Here is a 25496-nt window from a genome sequence, read left to right on the forward strand (position 1 = left end):
AGAAACGTATTATAACCATATTATATCTAATAAAAGCTCTTAAGTTAAAATTATTATTAATAACATATAATATTTTACTAAATATGTAATAGAATTATACTATTTTTATCGTTTAAAACGAAGATTATGTAATATCATGAGGCGCTTTATAAGTCCTCCAATACAAAAGTGTGTTATAGGCAATTTTAATACTGACTCAATTGTACATTCCTAAATATAAAATAATGTTTCCGGCTGCATTCAACGTACATTTTTATTATGTAAAAACATAGGGCAAATTATTATTAGGCAAACAATTCTTAAAATATTTTTTTATAAAATCTATCCAATGTTCTAAAATTAGCATATTTGTGTGGTTATTATGGCAATGATTATAGAAAAGTCAAACTGACAGTCTCTTTTATCATCATAAATACGAATTTATTATGATAAAATAAACTATGGCGAGAGTTCATAATAACATGCATATCTTATCGTAGGTATCGGTAATCCTGATCACGGAAAAATACGCATGCTTACCCTTCTCATCCTCTCAATCGTATATCGTGGAAATGCCTTTTTAAGTTGTGCTGGTACCCGTACCCAGTGGGGGGCTTTGGGTTCGGGCCCCCATGTGCCAAATTTTTGATGTACCTAGGTGTTTTGCGCCCGTTGGATAAACGGCCAAGAAAGTACATTTATTACATATAGATATTATTAACTATGATTGGTTGTGAAAAATAAATATTGAACATGTCTTAATTTTTGCGTGACAACCACTCAACATATTCTGGTTCTTGTCTGTTTAGTGGAAGCCAGCTTCAAATAAATTTTGAAAATAGCCGATATACTAGATTATTTGTTAGGTTATCTATTGAATTTTGCTGAAATCGGCTATGAAAATTGCCGTTGTTCCCAGTAAACAGACTTGTACCTACTTTCTCAATGACACGCTCGCTAGAAATGTCACATCCATGAGAATCAAACGACCAAATCATAAGCTTGAATTTAATAGTGTGGAATAGATTTTAAATTCAAAATATTATATAGATTGTTGTTTGCGACCTGAGTTTTTGCCTTTTTGTTTCTACATGACTTTATTTTGTGTGAAAAAGCAGTTTTGCTCCAAAGCTTGTCATGTAGGCTTCTACAGACCTGTTTTATCGAGGAACGATTGCTAAGTAACTCATTAGGTCTTCGCTTTGGATTAAATATATACATCAATTTGAAGTGTAATTTAAACCTGCAAGCCACAGTTTTGGAAACAGGTATTTTGCCACTACTTTACTGGGGATGCCAAAAATATATTGATACTTTTCTTTCAATACACCAGTATGGATATTTATCTCTAATGGTGTAGGGTTATTATATTTTGATTCTCTTTATTTCAGTGTTTCTTCTTCCGTCAATAGAAGGAAACACCATTGAACCCATGTTTCTATCACTCAATAACCACAACCAAGGACCATGAGCTCTTTGTCAATAACTATACAACCGCTAGTCCTAATACCTAGTTCAGATCAAGATACATTGATTCGGTGAATATTGTATACACTGTTCAAACACGGATGGGGAAACATCGAACATTTTACTTTTACTATAACCGCTGTAATACCGATAATTTGTGGTTTAGTATTTCATAATTATTCAAACAGATGCCAGTGTTTAATTTTTTAGATTATGCAAATTGACTGACAGTGGCTAGTAATTTGAGTTTTAAGTCAGACGAGATAACTCGCGAAATCTGTATGTGCAGCCTGTTGATCATGGCATCATTCAGCGAGAAAATTTGCTGAAGGCATAAAACCGGTTAAAGACGAAGACGACAAAAGGCTGTAGGGTCATGGTAACTCAAATGGCACATAAATATAATCAAATTAAAGAGTTTTCTAACATATATACGTAAGCAAATGAATAGACACATATGAGATTATAAAAAGCACTTTATTATTGATTGTACAAGTAGAAAAAATAAATATTTGACACTTCTATCATCATCACCACAATATTAAAACCAATTTCTAAATGCAGACAATTAACAGACTCGTTTTGAGTCCTGCATTTATCAGTCACTGCATTCTTAACTAACTCAACAGTTTAAAAAAAAAATCCAGGAGCTTTATCTTTGAAAATCAGTACAAGCATTTTTATTATTACCTATGTGAAGTACATCGTATTTCAACAAGCATATCTTTGGAATAATTAGATTAATTTAAAAAAATTCGAGTTGATGTTCTACTAGGAATTAATAGCAGCAAGCATTATGCCATCAAAATTAAATGTAACATTTCACACAACGGCTATAAATTAAAACAAAAAAATACATGTCAAGAAAAATAATACTAATCCAGTTAACATAAGTATTTAAGTTTTCAGCGTAATTTCATCCAATTAACATACGACAAGGTTACATACAATAATCTTTAAATGTTGTATTTTATTATACTGATGAAAATATTTGTCAAAGTTCAAGGACATTGGTTGATTAGAAAACTACAAATGAAGGTGTGATATATGTATGCATTTTTGCCGTAAGAAATCTAAACATTCAATATTGCAGAAATGATACTTGTTATAGATATTGGAAATAAAACAATAATAAGTACTTAATACAATAAAATTGGTACATTTTTATTACACCCTATTAAATAAAAAAAAGAGTGAGTATGTAATTAGGTTAATAGTAATTAAAATTAAAATCAGTATGAGTTTACAATCAACCGATGCGTTAATTGATTACCTATTAGAATATGAAAACAAAAAAACATAAACATTCCCATGAGATATGGACGCAAACTTAATTTTAAAATAAGTCTCGTCACGATGGTGGGAAAGAAATCATAAAGCCATCAAAAGAGAACACTGGGTTAAATAAATATTTTTCCATACTGAATGTCTTTCATCATGTATGAGAATATTGATTGAAAAGTAAATAATTGTTTTTACAGCGGTCTTCAAAGACCTATGCAACGGGCTTCTTACACTCCTACATTAATAATATTATCGGTACTATATGGTTTATGCTCAATTTTACGTGATGATGAATCTGCTGTCACGTTTTAAAAAAAATAACGTTACATACCAAAATAGCTAAACGAAACAGTAAAGATGAGTCCATAATGAAAATAAATTTTAGGGAAGCGCCTCGTTGAATGTGCAATAAAAGGACATTCAATTCGCAAGGATATGTGGTTACATTAGGTTAGTGTTTCATTTAATGCCACTGTCGGAAACATTGGCAGGTTTTGGCAATCTAAGCAGGAGGGCTCGTGGGGAGGCGAGCAGACGAGTACTGAATTATTTGAATTTACGCAATAAAATTTTAAGACCCTCTAGTTAAACACAGTCATACTAAATTATTAACTAAAAATTTACACGTAAGTAATGAAAAATTATGTTTAATTTAGAGACTTAGCCTTAAATCAGTCACACGCAATTTTCATCTATTCTGTCTAGTTTTATAATAGTTAGAAAAGAGAGTACCAGCACTTCTTTTCTCTAACAAAAAGTGCATTGCGACACATTTGTTGATACCGACTATTAGTAGAAAAATTCTCATACACGATTACATGAAAAAAATATTTAATAAGGAACAAAAATACAAATATAATTTATAAGTTTAATAATAAAACATCATGAGGCTCAAATACAATGAAAGCTAGCAACACTGCAATAATAGTACATCGTAAGTGGGCCGTTCCACTGTGTGATTTTGATGCTAAGATTACATCAGTGTCACGGCAAAATCATATGATTATTTCGCATGGAAATAATATCAGCGTATTTATTATCGTTTAGGTAAATATGGCGTAAAGATCACATTGTGAAGCAACCATCACCATGCCGCCGTAGCATTAAAATCACACAGCGGAGCGCACGGGTATGGTAGAACCAGAGAATGTTGAACGGCACCTGGCAAGAAAAATTAAATAAATAGTTATATTGATATTATTTTGATGTCTTATTGAATTGTCGTCTACAGTTTGGTTTAGAGCCTTAACTCTAAACCCAAAGGTCATAGAATTTAACTCGGTGTCCGGCAAATTCATGAGATTTTATCAATGTATTTGATTCAGAACAAGGCCATGATAGATTGAGCAAATGGCTAACAACTATTTCTTGTAAAGTCTGTCAAGACAGTCTTCAAACTGTGAAGGCCTACATTATACTCCACATTATATGGGTTAATAACCCATTAAATGCAGGACGGTATTAGGATGGCGGGCCACGAATGTCTATGAAATAATAAAGCGAGGAAATATATTAAAAGTAAATAATGAAGACTTTGGTTAAGTAGGTATTTCACCATGATAAATTATTTAAAACAATCAACTGGGGCTAGTATAATGAGTGAAGTACAGTGTGTATACATGCTCATTTTCTATGACCAGCTTTGCACGCACAGAATTGTAGAGCGCAGCATGTAATGTATCTTTTGATTAAATTTTGTTTGCCAGGTGCGACAAATTATCTCTGGTTCTACTTTAATGCGGCAATACAATATAAAATGTCATGTAGGTGAGATAATATTGCAGGTGGGTTGGCCAACGATAGCCTATTACTCTGAAGCTGCCAAGGCGCAAACGGTGAAATTGACATCCTTAGGATCCCTCTCCATGAAGGCGCGGCAGACCTTAGCCGAGTCCTCTAGGAGAGTCTCAGGGGTTGTGGGGCCGTGGTTGATGGGAAATGACTTCCGCCCGTCCAATTCGTACAGATGGCCGTCTTTGTGAACGAACGCGATGAAATGGTGAAAGACGGGATCGTCGGCATTGAGAGCGCAGGATTGGCCCTCTTTGGCTAATTCGGAATGAGCGGAGATCACTCCTTCGCAGTTTTCAAGCAAAGATCCTCTGGCTGTGGGGTCGAGGGATTGAGCATCGTCGATGAACTGCTTCAGCCAGCCGTCGAACAATTGAATATTATCAGTATTATTAGCGATACTATGCAGCAGAGCGACTGCGCCGCACGCATTTTGCACGACCTGTTTCATGTAAAACACCTTGTCCGATATGTTCTGCGGGTTCTCTTTCAATTCTGCGTCCTCCTGCTTCTTGTGAGCTTCGTAATGTTCCGAGCAAGGCAACAAAAGCAGAACGGCGAGCACCGGCTTAGGTACCCACGATAAGGATTCTGCGTCTAGACCGAGCACGTCTACGATATTCCACTTGGCCGGCACGCCAATAATCTGTAAATACTTGTTCATAACCTCCGGGTTCGATTCTAAAGGGAGCCAGCCTCCAGCAGTCGTCATTTTGGAGGATTATTTATACTTTTCCGAACGATTAGGTATAAAATACTACGGCAGACACTAGACAGATGACAATCGAGAAAACGCCGGTAACCAATCAGAATTCGGAACTGCCACTGTTGAAAATTATCGACATATAATGTTGTCATATTTAGATGTTTCTTTCCCGATTTACATTTTACCTCAGTGAAAATATTTCGAAATTATTCATTTTATTGCTTTTTTATATTGTAAAGTTGAAAAACACATTGATTGGCTTCTGACAATAGGTACCTATTTACAAACATTAATAAAAACTCAACTGTTCATAGTTCATATTATTTGATACAGGTACCTACCTACCTACTTAACCTGTTAACTAAGAAATTAAGTTAAGTGAATTAACAAAAAAAATCTTATTTTATTGCTTCAGGTTGATAATTATTAATTATTTATTCTATTCGGGAAATTTTACATAATTTTTTGACTCTGAAAAGTTTTCCATAGATGAGTTTTCCAGAATTCCAGGCGATGACACAATTGAGTATTGACACTTGTGAATTGTCTATGAAAAATTAGTCAGTGTCAGTCAGTCAGTTTTCAGCTTGTTACAATTATTTAGTAAGTAATTAATTTTTATTAAAATATTGCTGATTTCTGCAATAATACGGAATGGCGACGACAAACGATCCCGTGGAATCGACGATGAAATCAAAGCGGCCGTCGGGTACGTGCATTGCTTGAATCATTGGAATTTAAATGACAACATACGAAAATTAAATCTGACATTCAATACCAAAATATCGATCACTCAACATATTTTTGGAAGGTCACTCCTGTCCATCAAATTGTTTATTTAAACATCGTCAATATTTTGATGGTATCTATTGCTTTCAGACTCTGCGTTCAAGCAACAGCGTCTACCAGCTTGGCAACCAATATTAACGGCTGGTACTGTTTTGCCAACATTTTTCGTGATCGGAATTGCGTTCATACCAGTTGGGATAGGTCTTCTCTACTTCTCTGACGAGGTAAAGTTTGATATTGCTTACATAAATCAGCATGCACCTGAAAAACGTGATTACATTTTTCAAAGTGTGAGATTGTTTATCAGAGATCCATGGTAACCCAGTGATAATAATATTAGTAAGAAAAATGGATAAAGGTTCAAATACATTAGGTATAGGATCAAATATATTATGATCACGTCATGTGCTGTCACGTGATGTCACAGTAAGGTACCGTTACAGGAAAAAAGTGTGTAATGTCGTTTTACTTGGTGTTTAAAATGTTATCAGACTGATGCTCCCATCCTGTAGCACATTTTGAACCCTTAAACGATCATTGTAAGTTGGCAAAATTTGCTAAAATCATCAGAACAACAATGAGGTCACCTCACGTGTACCGCACTGCATCGACACCCGCATGACTCAATAGCCGCGTACTGACTGAGCGAGCAGCCTTGCAAGGATGAATCGGGCATTTGCATCGCCACAATCATTGTATCAGCTTCAAACACTGATATTTTTCCATAATGCGAGCGAGCGAGGCAAAATATTACCATCCTGGGGATGCAAAGTGGGTGTTCTATTTATTCGATCGCGCAACAAAGGCATGCAAATTTATGTACGTCAGAGAGACACAGATTATTGTTAGCTGTGCATACCTTTAGCAGACAGAGAGAGAGTGCATGCGTATGTGTGTAAATACCTGTAAATATAAGTTAATAATTTTATAATAATATAGATAATATATTGGTGATAGGTATAATTGAAATTTATACATATTAGTGTAATTGCGAACATAGAAGAGAGAAAGATAATGATTATGAAAGAGAAAAGACATTCAGTTAAAATACAATATTGGAGATAGCACATTTGAAGGGAGCAGGTGTGTAATGAACAATGGTAGAGAAATAACTCATAGTATAATGAAGAGTGTCGAGTGAAGGTGTTTTGTGTGAAATTAGAAACACTTCGACTGATATGGTATAAAGATTGGATTCACGTGAGTCTTGATGGACAATGGAAACCTTCCATTTGGAGTAAGTTTGGCGAGTCAATAAGACAATTGATAATTTTGAAAAGAAAATTCTGGTCTGATAGAGAACGTCAACTTTCTAAAGATGGTACCATGAAAGAGGTGGTCAAAATTTAATTTGCTGCGTCGTATATGAATTATAAATTACTGTAAAATTGACGTGCTCTGATCTATTTTGTAGTCCTTTGCGACAGTTTATATCGTCGGTGTTTTGTAAAAAGAGCGAATCAACCATTTTGGCGAAATCGAGATTTTAATGAAAATACAATAATATGTATCCTACTAGCTTTGTTGTGTAAAAACGGTGAATTTTTATCTCCACAGGAAAGTACTTAAAAACGATAATCGACTAAAATTAAATTAATTAAAATTACGAAATAAAAAGTAAATGTGACATATTAGGCCTTTTAAAATATTATATAATAATACCTATTATAATGACAGTATTCTTTCTAAGCTTTATTATAAACTTGTTAGATATTTATAATCATCTACAGGTAAAAAACAAATAAATGTCAAAAGTTAAAAATCCTCCTCCTGTAAAGTAGCATTTTGGTTAATTCGCCCTTTTTACAAAACACCGACGATATATCGACTGCTTAATCTGCAAACCAGCTAACTCCATTTGGGCAAATTGTTCAGGAAGGAGAAAAGCTTAATAATTTAACTATCGAGCGGAATTTAACAATTCCAAAAATACACTTCGAAATTTTTTTTTTACAAATAAGCTGCATTATAAATTAATACACCATTTTAGCTTCCCTTTTATACATAAAGAGCGGAGTTATTCCGTTTACGATATGGGAAATTTTACACCTGCCGTTGGCTGTATTGTGTGAAGAACGAAAATGCATTTATTTATAGGTTTAGGAGTTTGAAATTTTGTGTGAGAATAGAAAACATGCTTTATAATAAGAAGCCATGAAAATCTCAGTTTTGGTCAAAAGTGCAGTTGCAGTCGATATGTAACATACTGTGGATTCAAGAAGAAGTGATCTTGAACACTTTATTTTCTCCTCTAGGTGTAAAAACATCAATGTATTTTGTACCACCGATTATTTCTGTATTATATTTTAGGTGAAAGAACATGTCATAGACTATACCTACTGCAAAGCGGTGAACATGAAAAATGACACAATCACCTGTGCCGAGGTGATTGCGCAAAACGCATCAGTGGACTGTCAGTGCAAATTCGACTTCAATCTGACCGAGGACTTCAAGGGCGATGTCTATATTTATTATGGCCTCACTAATTACTATCAAAACCATAGACGTTATGTGAAATCAAGGTAATGAGTGTACTGATTTTATTTAAAAATTTCTCATTAAGTAATTTCTTTTGAAATAGATTTGTTTGATAGATAAGATAACTTCAAAGAAGTTTCGAAATAGGTACTCATTTAGTTTTGCGATTGGCTGATTCCACTAAGTGATATTTGGAAATCAAATTCCAGCTGTATTCTTCCTCTTCGTCCGCTCCACAGTTGAAGCATATAGATACCGCACGGTGCCTTCAAGAATCTCCGTCGCTCGCCACGCTCTTTCTTTCTAAGTTATGCCAGCATTTCATAGCATAGCCGTATACATTCTGTAGATTGTATTTAGTGGCCTTGCAGGATATCGGAATCCGGTTGGCTTGAAGAATAGGCATGCTCGGTTAAAGCTCAATTGAGGTATCCATAGTACGTGGCCGAGCCAGGTCCAATGTCGCTTCTACAATTTCAATATGATAACAGGCTGCATGGTCCGCTTTTTTATTCATGTCAATCATTTGTGAATACAATAAAAAGGTTGATAATCCTTTTAATTAGTGCATTAGGTAATCTAAGTGTTTTTCATAGTCAGCAGCTTTGAGATTTATCAAATGGGGAGTTCTCCTTCTGAGAAAATATAATTATATCTGTTACGCCGAATGTGCGAAATTGAATATTACATGAAATGGGCAAAATTTTGCCTAAATCATGAAAAATGCAAGCCCGTTGCCTTATTCATGAATTAGACTAAATATCTGGAGAGTGCGTGAAATCGGCAGTAATTTTTCTGCCTACTTCATGTCTTGGACAAATTATATAGTAGCGCTACGATGGTATTTTTTGCAACTAAACTAAATGTATCAAATGCTCATGGATTGGTCAAAATGTACATTTATATTATCTATGGTCAAAATAGATGATCGCGCTCCGTGGTGTTTTTTGCAACTAAACAAATGTGTCAAATGTCATTGATTTGAATGACGTTCATATCCATTTACTATGCGCAAAAATATTCTAGAACTATAATATGATAACGGAAGAATTTTATTGAAAAGTATTTTCGCGATTTGATTCGTGCTTGGGTATCAATTGTGCAATGGTCGATTGAATGTTTGTGATAGTTTGTTGACACTTGATAGCTAACCTCAAAATGGACATTCAGTTGAATAATTTAAAATTATAACTAATAAAACCATCCGTATTAAATTTACTTTTTCTTCTGTCATGTTGACAGTTCAAGAATTCCATACCGTGGCGAATTCATGTACTCAGCAGAAAAATTACCTAATTCATGAATAAGGCAACAGGCTTGACTATTACATGAATTAGCCAAAATTTGCCCATTTCATGTAATAGTCAATTTCGCACATTCGGTGTAACATATCTATTATTACTATCTATTACAGAGATGACACACAACTCCTTGGCCAGCTCTCCCTGACTCCTTCCAGCGACTGCGAGCCGTTTGCATATTCGGAGACGGAGAAAAAGCCCATAGCGCCATGTGGAGCAATAGCAAATTCATTATTTAGCGGTAAGTGTTTCTCTCTATTGCAATGAATATCGAATCAATAATAAAGTAAACTAAAATCATGTCATGTCAAAGCGAAATGAACTTAACTTTTAAGATAGCCATCCTCTAAGACACAATGTATACAGGAGGCGGCGGGTGTGCGAGGGGTTGAGTTCCCGGGGGGTTTTTCAAACTGCAAGCTGAACAAATTGTCTTACAAAACCACTTGCGACTTCCAAATCTCACCGCAGGGCTTACTTTAGGCCTTGCGCCTAACAGAAGTAATAGAATATGTTACACCATACTCTTCCATTATGATTTTATTAGAATCAATTGAGAAGCTGAGGATCAAGGTGGTACAAGTAACATATAAGTAAAACCATGTAACTAACTGGTGTATGTGAAAAGTTATTCTATTTCTAACATTGAAAGGCAAAGTTGTAGTGTATAAAAATATATTTTTATGATTTTGATGGCATGACATCCAATTTGAATGATTTAGCTTGACATGTCCCCTTTAAAAATAAAAAAAATTCTAATAATATCGACTGGAAAGGAAAAAGGGAGTAATCCACACAAATCAAATTTTACAGGAGGCACAAAAACGTTTTTGTTACAGTTTTCGGTCAAATTTAAAATACAAAATAGACAACATTGAAGTGCGTGATATTTTATAATTTGGTTTTTATATCCTTAATGTGATATTAATTATTGAGTTAACTTAAAAAAAAAACTACAAAGATGATGGTTAAGTCGTTTTTCCCACTTCACTTCCTTCTTTTTTTAATTGCTAGCTAAATACAGATAAAAAGTCCGCATTTGCAACTTACATCCTTTGGACACAACGTGTATTTAGTCGTGTACAATGTTATTATGCTATCAAACCTATTTTGAAAAAACTGAGGGTTACACCCTTTTTCCTTTTTACAGTCGATATGTATCATTTTTTAACCAAAATTTACCTTTGTCATTTAGAATGCTCCTGGTGCATATTTTAACAATCATGTATCAACACTAAACCTATGTCTTGGCTGATTGTGGTATTTTTTAGATTCCCTTGAAATATGGTCAAAGGAAGCAAAGAAGGTCCACCTGCTGAATACTGGAATTGCTTGGCCTTCCGACAAGAGGATCAAGTTTAAGAATCCGGAAGGACCCCTAAAAGATGGTAAATCTTCATTTAATTTTTTATGTAGGAATAACATTGGTAAAATTTTGAACGTTATATTTTGAGATTGTCAATTAATAATCAGAAGTGGAGTACGTTAACATCCTTGTCAGTCATACGTGCTGTTTTTTCTATCAATATTAGTCCGAGGTATACTAAATGGGCTGAAGGTCAGATGTTGGAGTGTGTGATGAGGTGTAGTGATGATTTGGTGTGAGCGGTGACAGGTCTTCTTCGAACGAGATAGACATTGGATTATTATTTCATTTTAAACATTCATGAACAACAAATTGACTATTCAACTTAAGTCGGCTCGCACATCTAAACTCGTCCCGTCTGCAACATGTCGCATACGTCGATGTGACATAATCATTCTTCACAAAACTTATGAACCTTTGAACACTGCTAGAATGAAACATTTTAGTTTGAAAAAACAGCTGGTATTGCTTGCAACAAATTTCACACGACTCAGCCTGCACGTCGCTCGCTGTCCGAGTTGCAGTTACGCATGTGCACACGCTACGAGGCAGACATTCCTATTCAGATGTTGCCTTGCCGGTTGCCGTTTCTCATAAGAATCAACGTAGATGAGCGCAACAATATTAACTTATACTAAAAGAGTGTCTAATTGACGTATGGACTAAATATTTTCATCTTCTACTTCAATTTCTGCGGTACCAATACATAATAATAGCTGTTTCGGCATCGGATAGAATTTTTGGTGTTTGACGACTTAGACATTTCGAGAGTTTACGTGCGTCGCTTTCGCTAGGCGCCTATGTGCGCGGTCGAATATGCAACATGCATGCGCCATTCCTATAAGGTTTGATTTATGGCCGCTATATATTATGTGCCGCAGACGAGACGAGCTTAGATGTGTGAGCCGGCTTAAACTTATCAGTCTTATCAATATTTTAATTGCATTTGGATACTTTTTACGGCCCGTCGATGGCCAAGCGGCTTAAGCGTCGGCCTATAATCTCATGGGTCCCAGGTTCGAATCGTGGGTCTGGCAGATACGCGTATTGATTTTAGAACTTATATAATTCTGAAAACACTCATGAAAAAATAATATAGCCTTAAAAAAACTTTCGAAAAAAAGAAGACACCCGGCAGGAATCGAACCTGCGTCTCTTGGGTACCGCACCCTGTGCATGACCACTATGCTACGACTTCCATGCTTAATTGCGGCAAACTTTTAACTATTGGCTACCTGCTCATTAGTGCTCCCCAAATTGAGCTACGGTAGGCGATCGATTTTTGTATTCTAAATTAAAGTATTTATTACCTACTTTAATTACTAACCGACGTCACGGATCTCCCCAATGAATAAAGGAAATAGTTAATTAAAATTGATTTTCAATTTGTCAGAGTATGATCCTAATAGGTTGAGCATGTGGCTTACATCCATTTCTCGTAAAAAACAAAAATCTGTTAATACAAACATCCACTCTGTGGAGGCCCATATGATCCTATTAAGATCGGACATGGTCAAAAGAAGAAAAAAGAAATTTTTTTATATCGACACCTCCTACGTATACTATTGTAACTAACAAAATGACGTTTTTCACTTTTTTTCATTTTTCGTATCCATAGTATGTATTACATATGATGCCATTTACAGAATTTCAAAATTTGTATTATAAGTGCGATTTTCAAGCATTGCACATTATTGTATCTCAAATATCTTGAATTTTTTCCGACGTGAAGTATGGTAAAGTATTTAGCAATACTATACGCGGGAAACACACGGAGATCTTGCCGCGCGGGTGTATTGTTACTGCTAATTACGATACTTCACTTCGGACGGGAGGTGACACACCGCTACCAGTGTGAACTTTTGGTTATATTGTATTTTTTGTATGATTTGGTAATTATTAAATACCATAATGAAGAGATCTAGACAATGCCAATGAAAATTGCGCAATATGCCCGCCTCTACAGCACTTAGTGTCAAGAATACAAAAATTGATAGAAAATCTATGCGTTCACAAAAATGTGTGATTAGGCCAGATGGGACAATTAATAGTACAGCGTATAATATTATAGAAACGGATAATAATAGTAAAACAACAATGGACGAAATAAATTCTACCCAGGGAAACTGTGACTTTAGAATTCAAGTTAAGTTAATATTTTTAATTTTTTTCTCGTACGACAACAAAAAGTATCGTAAGTAATACTTACCATTGTCTTCGTCGTTTCTTTGCTTGTAACTATTATTGTATGTAATATTTACCATATTTTACGTCGGAAAAAACAGAAAAAAAATATTGTATCTATCACTTATGGTAATTTACGTCGTGCTTATTTTAGTAAAATAAATTGTATGTAGTACTTATCATATTATACGGCGACATACAATTTTAGTTGCAATAGTATACGTGTGATAACTTTTATAAATTCATGTTTATTTAGTTGTTTTGCTTTTTACAGAGTAACCACTGCCTCCAGGTGCTAATTAAAATATGATAATGGAACTTTTAGACATTATTTGTGCCGATGATGAGACTAGTGCCAGCGTTGCTGATACAAACAGACTACATTCTCTCGAAAAGATTAATAGTAAAAGTATTTGGATAAATTATATAGAGCTATTATTGTGAAAAATCACCTGAAGAGGTACTGTTACCATAAGGCATGAGATTTATAATCCTTAAAAAAAACCCCCATTTTTAATGGTTAAGGTTTTGGATGATCGAAATAAAGTGGAAATATGTAGCTAAATTAGCGATAAATGAAAAGCAATGCAGAGTTTTTACTGAAACTCAGTCGTGGCGAAGTTTTACCATTAAATGTCATCTGACGAAATGAAAATAACATAGAATTGGTAAAAGTCTGCAAAAAAAGTTTCTAGCTACATTCTCTATTTGTAACCAATTCGTATGCACAGCTTTGGACAAGGTGGATAATGAAACTTGCGTTTTAATACATGATCAACGAAGTCGACACAAACATTATAATGTTGTATTAACTTATGATATGAAAATCAGTGTTTCCGACCATGTTAAGTCCATCCAACCGGACGAATCATATTATGTTCGACAGCGATCAAGCAAATTTTACTTGGATGGCGACCTGGATTTTATCCCTCTGTTTAAACTATATAATGAATGGTATGAACCCACAATATACACACATAAAGCTCAAACAGAAAGGGAGTATCAATTATTCATAATCAATGAAAATTTTAAATTGTGTTGTGTAACTATGTCCTTAAAAAGGACCAGTGTGACCAATGTCACATTTTCAAAAACTTACAAGTAAGAGTAGCATCCACTGAGCAACTCCCAGTTTATGGCAACAACCTTAATCGTCAGTTCAAATTATTTGATAAACATGATGTTCAATCATCAAATGGCAGAATGCCCTTCACGGGAATTTGAGTATATTTTATTATAAACGTAAATTATCGGTTTTCAATTTCACTGTTTTTCAATTCACACAAATGGTTGCTACATTATACATGTAGCAGAAGGCTGAAGGCAAACGAGGTGCAAATGAGGACTCAAGTTGCTTACTTAATTTTGTAACCAAATATTGTGCCCAATGAGCAAAAGTCTTCAGGTTTTGGTCTAACAAACAAAAATCACATTAATTATGACTTTAACATGACTGTATGCGGTCCATAAATATAATGTTAATGTAAAGTACACATTTTTGGAATGGGGACATACGCAAAATGAAGAGGACTGCGCTCAAGCCCTGATTGAAAGATGTTCAAAAAACAAACAAATTTTTGCACCTCCAGAACGGCACTGTCTAGTTAGATGGGCAAAACAAGAGAGAAAACTCGAGGATGTGGTAGGAATCAATCACGTAGACATGTTTGACAGAGCTCTATTAAAATATCATATATTATGGACTAATGCAAATTACTATAAAATCACAATGATCCGTTTAAGATTAATTACAAGTGCGACTTGTCTAGCACTGTCTACTCGACCATGGTCGTGAAAAGTAACACCTAGCCCACGCAACGAGAAACTTAATTTTCTTTAATCACAAATATTGCCAATTCCAAAAGCTAAGACAGATGATTTACTGAATATGTGCAACAGTGGAATCATTCCTGGAGTTATCTCGAGTTTTTCAGTAATTTCATACATGTCAATACCTACCACTGAAATTCCACCAGCAGATTCTGAGGAAGATTGATTTTATTATTTGTGAATACGAAAACCTATACCAAATTGTGTTCTCGTAGGATGAAAATAAAATCAGCTTAATAATTAATATTATGCCAGTGTAAACAATTTCTTTTTGGTTGTATGTTTAAAATTTTGCATGGTTCTTTTGTCAGATCATATAATTGAAAATTAATTCCAAACTAAAAATATAGTTGCATAATGATTTTTTTTCAGTTTCACGTATATTTTAACCTGAAGTGCACCCTTCCATCTAATCACCCATTGTTATTCCCTTGTCTGATTTTACTTTGATATTATTGATATATTAATTTACCAAGAATTCGTAAGAACGTTGGTTTGAAGTGATTGTAATTTTTATTTTTTGCTTTTAATTTTATTTCAATATTTACATACTTCCTTGAATTGGATTTTTGATTGAAATTGTTTCTTCTCTATTTTTGTCTGAATGTTTAATTTTTATCACGTCATGAAAGACTTAAATTTAATTTATGTTTTATTAAGTAATTTTATTTAGAGAGTATTTTTTCCAACCTACCTGTCTGACGACTCATACCATAATTTTTAATTATTGTTATTACCGAATTATGATTTAAAATACGCAAAAAATCCTAGGTAACGAAATGTTTTTAGTATATACAATATATTTCAACAAAACTAGGACGACGTAAATTATGATAAGTATCACATACAACTAAATGCATGTAAGAGGTTCCGCCGTAAACCATTGTATGTGATTGATACAATATTTCGAACAAATTCTTTTCCGCAGTATAATGTTGTAACAGCATTTTCTGACAAACCACAAAAAATATTAAATATCCTTAAATGCAAAACAAATCTATTTATAATTGACAATAGACATCCCAAATTTGGTGCAAAACATTCAAAAGGTCGACTTACACCAAGCTTTTGTATCTTTAAACCGCTCTCCTGTAAAGTTGCGATTATGAAGTTACAATACTATACGTAGGAGGTGTCGATATACAGGTAACCCGTTCATCTGGACCATGAAATTTCGTTTATCGTGATCGTTTCCAAAACGTCAGCGGCGAAGGGTGGAGGTAGGCTGTTAAGATTCAACATTAACAGTGCACACTAAACTTTGTTAGCCATACTTATTTGTTTTCATTGATCTAAGAATACAATTTGCAGATGGTGCCGGTTAGTTTTAAAAATTAAATTAAACCCTGCGTAAACCAAACCATAATAGTTTAGGTATGCTATGGGTGATGCGACAAAAATAGTGCATACTTCTCATATTTATTTGTTTTCATTGAATTAAGAATATATATTACAGGTGTCGGTTGGTTTTTTAAAATTCATTATGCCTGCTCCTTCCAAACCATAATAAAAAATATTCTTCTATGTATATACAAAATATGATGATGTATGGTTTAATAGGATAATTTTAGATATTTTATAGATAAACAAATATTTTTTGACTATTATGTTGGTACTATGGCTTCATTAGGCAGGGTTTAATTGAATTTTTAAAATCAACAAACACCATCTACACAGTTCAATGAAAACAAATACGTTTGACTGACAAAGTTTAGTGTGCACTATTTATGTCAGATCTTAACACCTCCACCTCCATCCTTCACTACTGTTTTGGTGAAGAGAGTTGATTAAAATAATATACAGATTTCATAATAAAGGACAGGTTTTATTCAAGTTTTAGAAAGACAAATTAATATTAGAGACACCGGTTAAATAAAGGATGAATGGTCACTATAATAAGTTATAAGGGAAGAGCATTTAAATCTATCATTGTGATTGTACACCACCGCATAGAATTAAGATTGTCTGGAATTATTAATTTTTTTTAACAGCTGCATCGCACACTTTGAATACCGTTGCCTTTTAGAACAAAAATAAATCCTGGTCGTGGTTCCGATATAAGCCCTCCACCGCTGCAATTTCTGAGCAGGCGTTTCTTAGAAATTCGAGGTGGTTACCAATATATGTTACCTGCTTGAAACTACAATGTCAACTATGATATCTCTTCACTGCAGGGGTTCACGTGGTCCGTGTTCGAGAGGTCACGGTGAGACAGTATGTTTACTTGATGTATTTACTTTTCCAGCGTTCGTTAACTTCACAAAGCCGAGTGCATGGAGGAAAAATATTTGGGAGCTGGATGAAGAAAATGAAGAAAATAATGGCTTTCAAGTAAGATGGTTTTTATCAAAGAGACTGAACTGTTATAATATAGATATAAATTTGCTATGTTATGTGAATGTTCATATAAGTAAATAATGATTATTAATAAATCACTTTTTTTTGATCTTGCAATGAAATGTATATGTTATGCCGAATGTGCGAAATTGAATATTACATGAAATGGGCAAAATTTTGCCTAAATCATGAAAAATCCAAGCCCGTTGCCTTATTCATGAATTAGACAAAATATCTGGAGAGTGCGTGAATTCGGCAGTAATTTTTCTGCCTAGTTCATGTATTGGACAAATTAGATAGTAGCGCTACGGTGGTATTTTTTGCAACTAAACTAATTGTATCAAATGCTCATGCATTGGTCAAAATGTACATATATTATCTATGGTCAAAATAGATGACGCGCTCCGGTGGTGTTTTTTGCAACTAATCAAACTAAACAAATGTGTCAAATGTCATTGACTATAATATAAAAATATACCAATCAATAACTACAATGACGTTCATATCCATTTACTATGCGCAAAAAAAATCTAGAACTATAATATGATAACGGAAGAATTTTATTGAAAAGTATTTTCGCGATTTGATTCGTGCTTGGGTATCAAACGTGCAATGGTCGATTGAATGTTTGTGATAGTTTGTTGACACTTGATAGCTAACCTCAAAATGGACATTCAGTTGAATAATTTAATCCATAATTACAAAACCTAACCTAACCTAACCTAATAATAATAATATTATATTATGTCCAATTATAACTAATAAAACCATCTGTAATAAATTTACTTTTTCTTCTGTCATGTTGACAGTTCAAGAATTCCATACCCTGGCGAATTCATGTACTCAGCAGAAAAGTTACCAAATTCATGAATAAGGCAACAGGCTTGACTATTACATGAATTAGCCAAAATTTTGCCCATTTCATGTAATAGTCAATTTCGCACATTCGGTGTAACATATATAACACACCCCGAGGAAAATATTATCGGTTAACTAAAATGGTTATCACATTAGTTTTTTTTTCTATTACTTAGTTCTAAGTACTTTCGTACCTCAAACTCAAGTAGTGTCAGTGTAAAAGGACTTACTTTGTACTGAACACTGTTCAATCTAATGGAAATCTGTTGTAACCTGAACAAAAACGAACCATAAGTGCGAATGAGAAAGCATTCCACACGCTTATATCTCCGCAATATGTGTTAGAGTAAGATAGAATTTCTACAGCTGAATTAAAAAAAATTTGTGCACGTCGCCCGTAAATATTGATTTGAATGATTGCAGTCATTTAAAAACTGCGAGCATGTGTTGCTGAAATTTATTGTTTTTGTGTTAAATATAAAGTTAGTACATAGTAATTATTTTTAATTAATTTAGTAGGAAATATAGTTAACTGTGTTTAAATTTGGTAGCCATACTGAGAAGCAACATGATGGTATAACATTTCATAGTTAAGTTAGTAATAATAAATTGAGATTCTACTGTGCGTTATACGCAAGAAACATGGCTTCATTTTGCTGAACAATACCGACTCTCTTTATATTATTACTATGTGGTTGTAACTAAGTTACGACACCAAAAGCTATCCGAACAACTAAAATTAAGTTTTTATATAATGTTAAATGTCCTCTTAATAAAATACTGTCATAACTCAGAAATATTAAAATATCTCAAATTCTCTTGTGTTTTAAAGAAAAATGAGAAATGTGTAAAAATCATCATGTTTTTCTATAAAAAACATTACGAATTTGTACATCCACATTTTGTCTGTTTACAGAAAGTATTTGATTGATTTTAAACTTCTAATGGTTCTCCTGCAAAATGGCATTTTTTTTTTATTTCTTACGGTATTTTCAGAATGAAGATTTGATTGTCTGGATGAGAACTGCGGCGCTACCAACGTTTAGAAAGTTATACAGACGTGTGGATCACACCCAACGCATGTTCGCTGGAGGATTGATGATGGGAACGTACACCCTTATTGTTAATTACTGTGAGTTTAAACAAATATATTATCGTCATTGATTCTGCAATATCTGCTGCACAATACCATTTCAGAAAATAAATGAGACTTATAAAGAGAAGAATTTCCTTCCACAGGGGGGAGACTACGAGGTCATGAGTTCAACTTGGGGATTCTGTGTTTTTAACCAAAAAAAATAATCAGTCCAATTAGTGTTCTTATGTGTAAACATTGCACGATGTGTGTATGTGATTATGTAGATAGTTATTTTATATAATACCCAAGATGGTCGTGCGGCTTAAGCGTCGGCCTATTGTGTTGTGGGTCCCAGGTTCGAATCCTGGCTCTGACTAATATACATATTGTTTTTCAATTTGTGTGTGAGTCAGAGTATAGACCTAATAGGTTGAGCAAGTGGCTGACGTCCATTTCTCGTAAAAACAAAATTTGTTATACAAATCTCCACTCTGTACAGGCCCATATCGTCGGTCCCTATTAAAAAAGTCGGATCTGAAATTTTGTCATTTTCGGATTATTACGTAAAAGTTATTTAAACACTTTAAACATTTATACCACGATCATAGTTTTTTTGTTTGTTTGAAAAATTTCGAGATATTCAAGTTAAAAATGACAGATCTACCGAGAGTGTCCGAATAACAATGTCGGTTCTTACCAACCGACATTGTGGGCTGGGCGTGGGTGAGCAAGATGCGTCGGATCTGACAGTTGCTGCTATGTTCACCGGACAGACGGATGTTTTTATAAACGTTTAGAAAAGTTTCTATAACCCGTATTTTTATTCATTATGGCAAGCAGTAGGTCACAAAGGATATTTGATGAAACGTCTTTGATTGCTCGTACTGCAAAATAGCATTTCGCAGATCCGACTTTTTTAATAGGGACCGACACGCTGATCACTACAACAATTTTTTGACTGGTCACGGTGGATTCGTGGTATGTCACAAAAGCAATATCTCCAATTGGCGGGACCGACGATATGATCTTATTAGGATCGGACTTGGTCAATAAAGAATCAGAATTGGTGTTAATGAAGTAGTTGTTAATAACAATGCACAACGGCAAAGTAAAGACACCATTTACATATTATGCAATGATAGAGACGGCGTAAAAAAATGCCGTTACTTGAGCAAATGTCTGATGTCACTGTTTCCACACGATCGGTCCATGGAGAAATTTACCTTTGCCTAATGTATTGTGCCCATGATGGCCGAGCGGCTTACGCGTCGGCTTATAATGTAATGGGTCCCAGGCTCGAATCCTGGTTTTTGGCAAATACGCATATTGTTTTTTAATTTGTATTTGTAGTCAAGAGTATTCATAATAGGTTGACCAAGTGGCTGACAGCCATCACGCCACTATTGCGATTTTTACCGTACAAAACTTGTGGGGGATTGCGAGCTAAGATATTCATATCAGTAGCAAAATATCACATTGACGATTTGTTCCACTTTGATAATTAAGAGCATACTTCAGTGAAACGGCAAATAATTTTCAACTATAGGTGCGATGAAATTTCGGACTCGCTGTCAATCGGAGAACGATAGTCGAGCTGTGAACACGTCAATTTGTTTTGTGATGGCGTCGGGGGAATTAATTCTTAAATCGTGTAAAGATGACTAAAAAACGTAACCCATTTACTTGAAAAAGAAAACATGTCAATGAATATATTATTATTATTACTAATAGAACAATAAACATAACATTAAATGGACGCATGTTGAATTTTTATGACAAATTATGTTTTGTTCTGCATGCGTCGTTTGCACAATCTTCGCGTCGCGTAGTCACGATCGTTTTAGACCGTGCCCCAGCTGAAGTATAGCCTTAAGATATTGTGGAACAACTTAACCTTGAAATTGTGCAGATTGCGATTTCTACTGCACACGAATTACATAGTATAAATTTAATACCGCTATTATTTCTGACTGCTCTTACATGGAGCCTATTGCATCGTTTTCGCTCGCTCGGCATCGCTCTAACTACATCATATTTTCTGTAAAAACATCGAACTTCACGCTTATGTGGTATGTTTATAACAGCATGTAGTATTATAAAGTTAGCTTATTATAAAACACATATACATTGTAATGGAGTGTCATTAAGCCAGCACTCCTTCTTGGCCACCAAGCGTGATGAGCTTTATTGGTACTTGATCATTCAGACGTGTCACGTGGCTGACTCGTTGCGGTTATTGGATTTTCATAAATCATAAAGGAGCTTATGGAGTTCATGATTGTAGTGACGATGTCTGATGCCATCAAAATTCGTTTGCAGAATTCTTCACTCCAATTAATAAGCTAATTTTCATTATGGAAGGAAAACTTAAAAAAAAAGAATGTTAATTAAACTGAATTTTTATGTTTGTATGTTTTGTTTTCAGCGTATTCTGTGACAGCCTTTGACGGAACAAAATCGATGATTTTATCAACCACCTCTCTTCTGGGTGGCAAAAATCCTTTCTTAGGAGTGGCGTACATTGTAGTGGGATGCATTTGCCTCGTACTCGGCATTGCACTGCTCATCATTCACGTCAAGTGCAGCAAGAGGTAAAACATATTCTTATGCTTCTTTTTAATACTTCCCGCTTGCCTGGAATTTACAGGATTTCATGTAGGATACCGGTGCTCATGTAAATGGGACCATTTCAGTACAATTTGATTGGTACGTTAATAAATTCAAATTTTCTTCATTTTCTCTTGTTAATCATAATATGGCAATGTATGGGAATTTCAAATATCCTTTGTAGCTATTGAATGAAACAAAATTATAAGCTAAAAATATTTGCATTGATCTAAAAATCGACCAAGAAATTTTCAATAAAAAAATCAGCTCCCTAGGGCAGTGGTCGGCAAACTCATTAGTCAACAGAGTTAAATATCAACAATTCAACAATTCAACGATTGAGATTTCTTTTGAGAGCCAAATTTCTTAAACTGAAATTATATACCTATGTAGGCACACTGTTTATTAACTTAATAAACTTTAGTTAATGATTTAAGTCCTTATTAAACTATTGGTACACTGAATAAAACTTGATATCATACTTAATTAGATCTTATTTATTGATAAAAATTTAATTCTAAGTAAGGTATCCATAAAATTAAATCATGACAATGAATAACAAATCTTGAATCGGAAAGTTTGAGTACGTTAGTTTTGTATGTTGATGTTTTTAATTTTAAGTCTTATTGATGATTCCAGGTTCTCATCAATAAGACGATTTCCCAATTAACTCTTGATTTCCTCTCTTAGAAATCTCTTTACTAACCACAACACATGCAATATTAACATTGTTGGAAGATTGTATTCAGTAATTAAATAGAGAACTTGATTTTTCTTGACTCTTCTAAAGTTCCTCAACTGCTTTCTTCCTTGCATCACCGATAAAATATTTAGTGCTAAATGACACGTGTTTAGTTGTAAAGTGTCCCTCCAAATTTGACTTCTTGTTTTGCGCCAATTTCATGTTCTTCGACAAATAATACAGGTCGGTAGGCCATTTAAGTTTTGAATAAAGTGAAAGTCTCGGTCCATTCAACTCTAAATTCACGGTTTTCGTCATCCGATTTTCTTTGCTTCTTCTTTGTAGCCATGTCAAATATGGCAGAGGGCATTTGTGGCTGAGCCGCACTCAAGGGGCCAAAGAGCCGCATGTGGCTCACGAGCCGCGGTTTGCCGACCACTGCCCTAGGGTATGCTACATCTTGGAAAAACGGAATGACAAACTTTCACCTTATTGTATAGATATTTGAAATAAATTAATAATATTTTAAGGTAACGTACATCTGCTTTTTTTGGTTAGATTAGGATCGGTTATATTGGGTTCCTCAAGAAATCTTGGAATTTTAGGAAGTATTATAAATAGCGGGATTTTAGAATCAAAAAATCGACCGAGATTGCAAACTTTAGTTAGTGCATGTGGTCTATTGCTTTCACGCTTAAAAGCTTTTTACTCCGAGAAACAAGGATGGAAATAATATTAAATACTACACTCAACTGTGAAAGTCTCAGGCGATAGATACAGTAAAACACCGTTAATACGAAATCGATGGGATCGAAAATTGAATTATGAAATTCAGTAAGTGTGTGGCTTTAAAGTAAAGTTGTATGTTCAAAATTGTAAGTTTAAAGTTATAAGTGTAAAATTTTGAAAGAAAGGTTTTTTGTTGCAATTTTAGAACATTGTTTCAGATTCCAATATAATTTCTTTCATATTAATAAAACCAGTGGTGACTGTTCAAATGGTGTCCATTCATTGGATTAGTAGAAATCGCTATACTTAAATAGTTTGTAATCAACTTTGGAGTGAATATTTCGATTTATGGCAAATTTAGAATTAACCGTGTTAATTAATGGGCTTTTACTGTGTATCTGCTTGGATTCAGCCAGTCTATCTTCTAAAACTCACAAATCATATTTTGGTAAAAAATTAGATTTTTATTGACTATACTATGTTATCTACGTCTGTATAAGATAATTATATGGACAAATTTGTAATTATTGTCATTTTCTATAAAGAGTTTGTCATTTGTTTTAATTTTTGAATTTCGAAATTCCACTGAATTGCAGTGACTATATTATTTATTATCTATGGATTTAGTCTATGGTTTCGTCATTTTGCAGAATATTTTGAATTTTTATTCATTATTCATGCTAATTTCAATTAATTTTAACAGTTTCTACATGTGCGTACGTTAAAATTACTTGCGATATTACATCCATAGATATTATTTTGAACAGAACCCAACCTGCAGACCATAGATAATAGACAACATTCTTATAGAAAATACATCGTGCCAACCGCTAAAAACAAAAAACACGCGATTTTGACACTAGTCGAAAATGTGGAGGCATGTGGAAAATGATAAAAAAACATTCATTGAGTCATGTGAGTGTCAACGCAGTGCGGTACGCGTGAGGTGACTTCATTCTTATTCTGGTGATTTCGGCAGATTTTGTTAACTGACAATGTTCGTTTGAACGTTCAAAACGGGCTACAGGATGGGAGCATCAGTCTGATAACATTTTAAACACCAAGAAAAACGTCACTACATACTTTTTTCCCATAGTGGCAGCTTGCTGTGACGTCACGTGATAGTACGCGACATGCATCAATATTTGGCGCTTAATTCACCTTTTATTATGATTTACTAATTATGTTTTTTGTAATTTTTGTTCACAGCACTACGGAGATGATAAATGTCAACCCGCGGACTCAGTATTCTTAAATATTGCGGCTGTTATGAGCAATGATCGAGAGAGAAGAGAATATCTGTCAACGAATTGCGGCATTATGCATTCTGTCTGATGACATTGTTTGCAAAAATGTCGTCAACATGGTTTATAAAACCAGTTACCATTGTTAAATCTTACTAAAAGTAATCATTCAAATATTATCATCATTTTATGAGATCGTAGTTGAATGCATTTAATATGTTTTAAAATATAATTCAACCTAAAAATGCTGAATACTAAATGTCCGGTAAAACCTTATTTTCAGACACTTTATGTTCTTTTAGCGAATGAAGAACATGTGTAAGTATATATATGACCACTTCTAAAATGATGATAAAATTTTCTTCGATTGCATTTAGACTTAAATTTATTGTTATAAAAGATTTATTTTATATTATTTGACAAATTAAGGAAAAGATAATTAGATTTTAATATACCTACATTTTAGCACAGATTCTGTTGGTAACACTACGTCTTACGTGAGCGATGTCGGCGTGTAAACGTACAACCAAAAAACACTGTTTACGAACATTTCCACACACGGTTATACGTTTGAGTTGCGCGTGCCGCTCAACTTCGCCTCGACTTCGCCCACGTAAAACGCCCCGTAACTCATGACCTATTTTTGAACCAAACCTTATTTTTTCATCTTGCATTATTGTTTTCTCAATATCGATATTTATTTGATGTCAAGTAGAATTAAAGGCTCCGGGATAACACATTGTATACTCACATATTCTTACTTTTGAAAAAACTCAAGCTTAAACT

General features: G+C 34.1%; 2 protein-coding genes across 2 annotated transcripts; one reads left to right on the plus strand and one right to left on the minus strand.

The window, feature by feature from the left end:
- Positions 1–1904: 1904 nt before the first annotated feature.
- On the minus strand, positions 1905–5352 carry Uch (Ubiquitin carboxyl-terminal hydrolase). The gene has a single exon (XM_085950721.1). The coding sequence runs from the start codon at positions 5231–5233 to the stop codon at positions 4538–4540; it is 696 nt and encodes a 231-aa protein (XP_085806847.1). The 5' UTR covers positions 5234–5352; the 3' UTR covers positions 1905–4537.
- Positions 5353–5761: 409 nt separating this feature from the next.
- On the plus strand, positions 5762–25223 carry Cdc50 (cell cycle control protein 50A). The gene is made up of 9 exons (XM_085950720.1): positions 5762–5936; positions 6107–6240; positions 8327–8538; positions 9909–10036; positions 11067–11183; positions 17421–17506; positions 19367–19502; positions 21874–22039; positions 24676–25223. The coding sequence occupies exons 1-9, from the start codon at positions 5882–5884 to the stop codon at positions 24719–24721; spliced, it is 1080 nt and encodes a 359-aa protein (XP_085806846.1). The 5' UTR covers positions 5762–5881; the 3' UTR covers positions 24722–25223.
- The last annotated feature ends 273 nt before the right edge of the window (positions 25224–25496 follow it).

This window comes from Rhyacophila brunnea, unplaced genomic scaffold, assembly GCF_057557595.1.
Source record: "Rhyacophila brunnea isolate RB1 unplaced genomic scaffold, BYU_Rbru_1.0 scaffold_23, whole genome shotgun sequence".
NCBI classification, from domain to species: domain Eukaryota; kingdom Metazoa; phylum Arthropoda; class Insecta; order Trichoptera; family Rhyacophilidae; genus Rhyacophila; species Rhyacophila brunnea.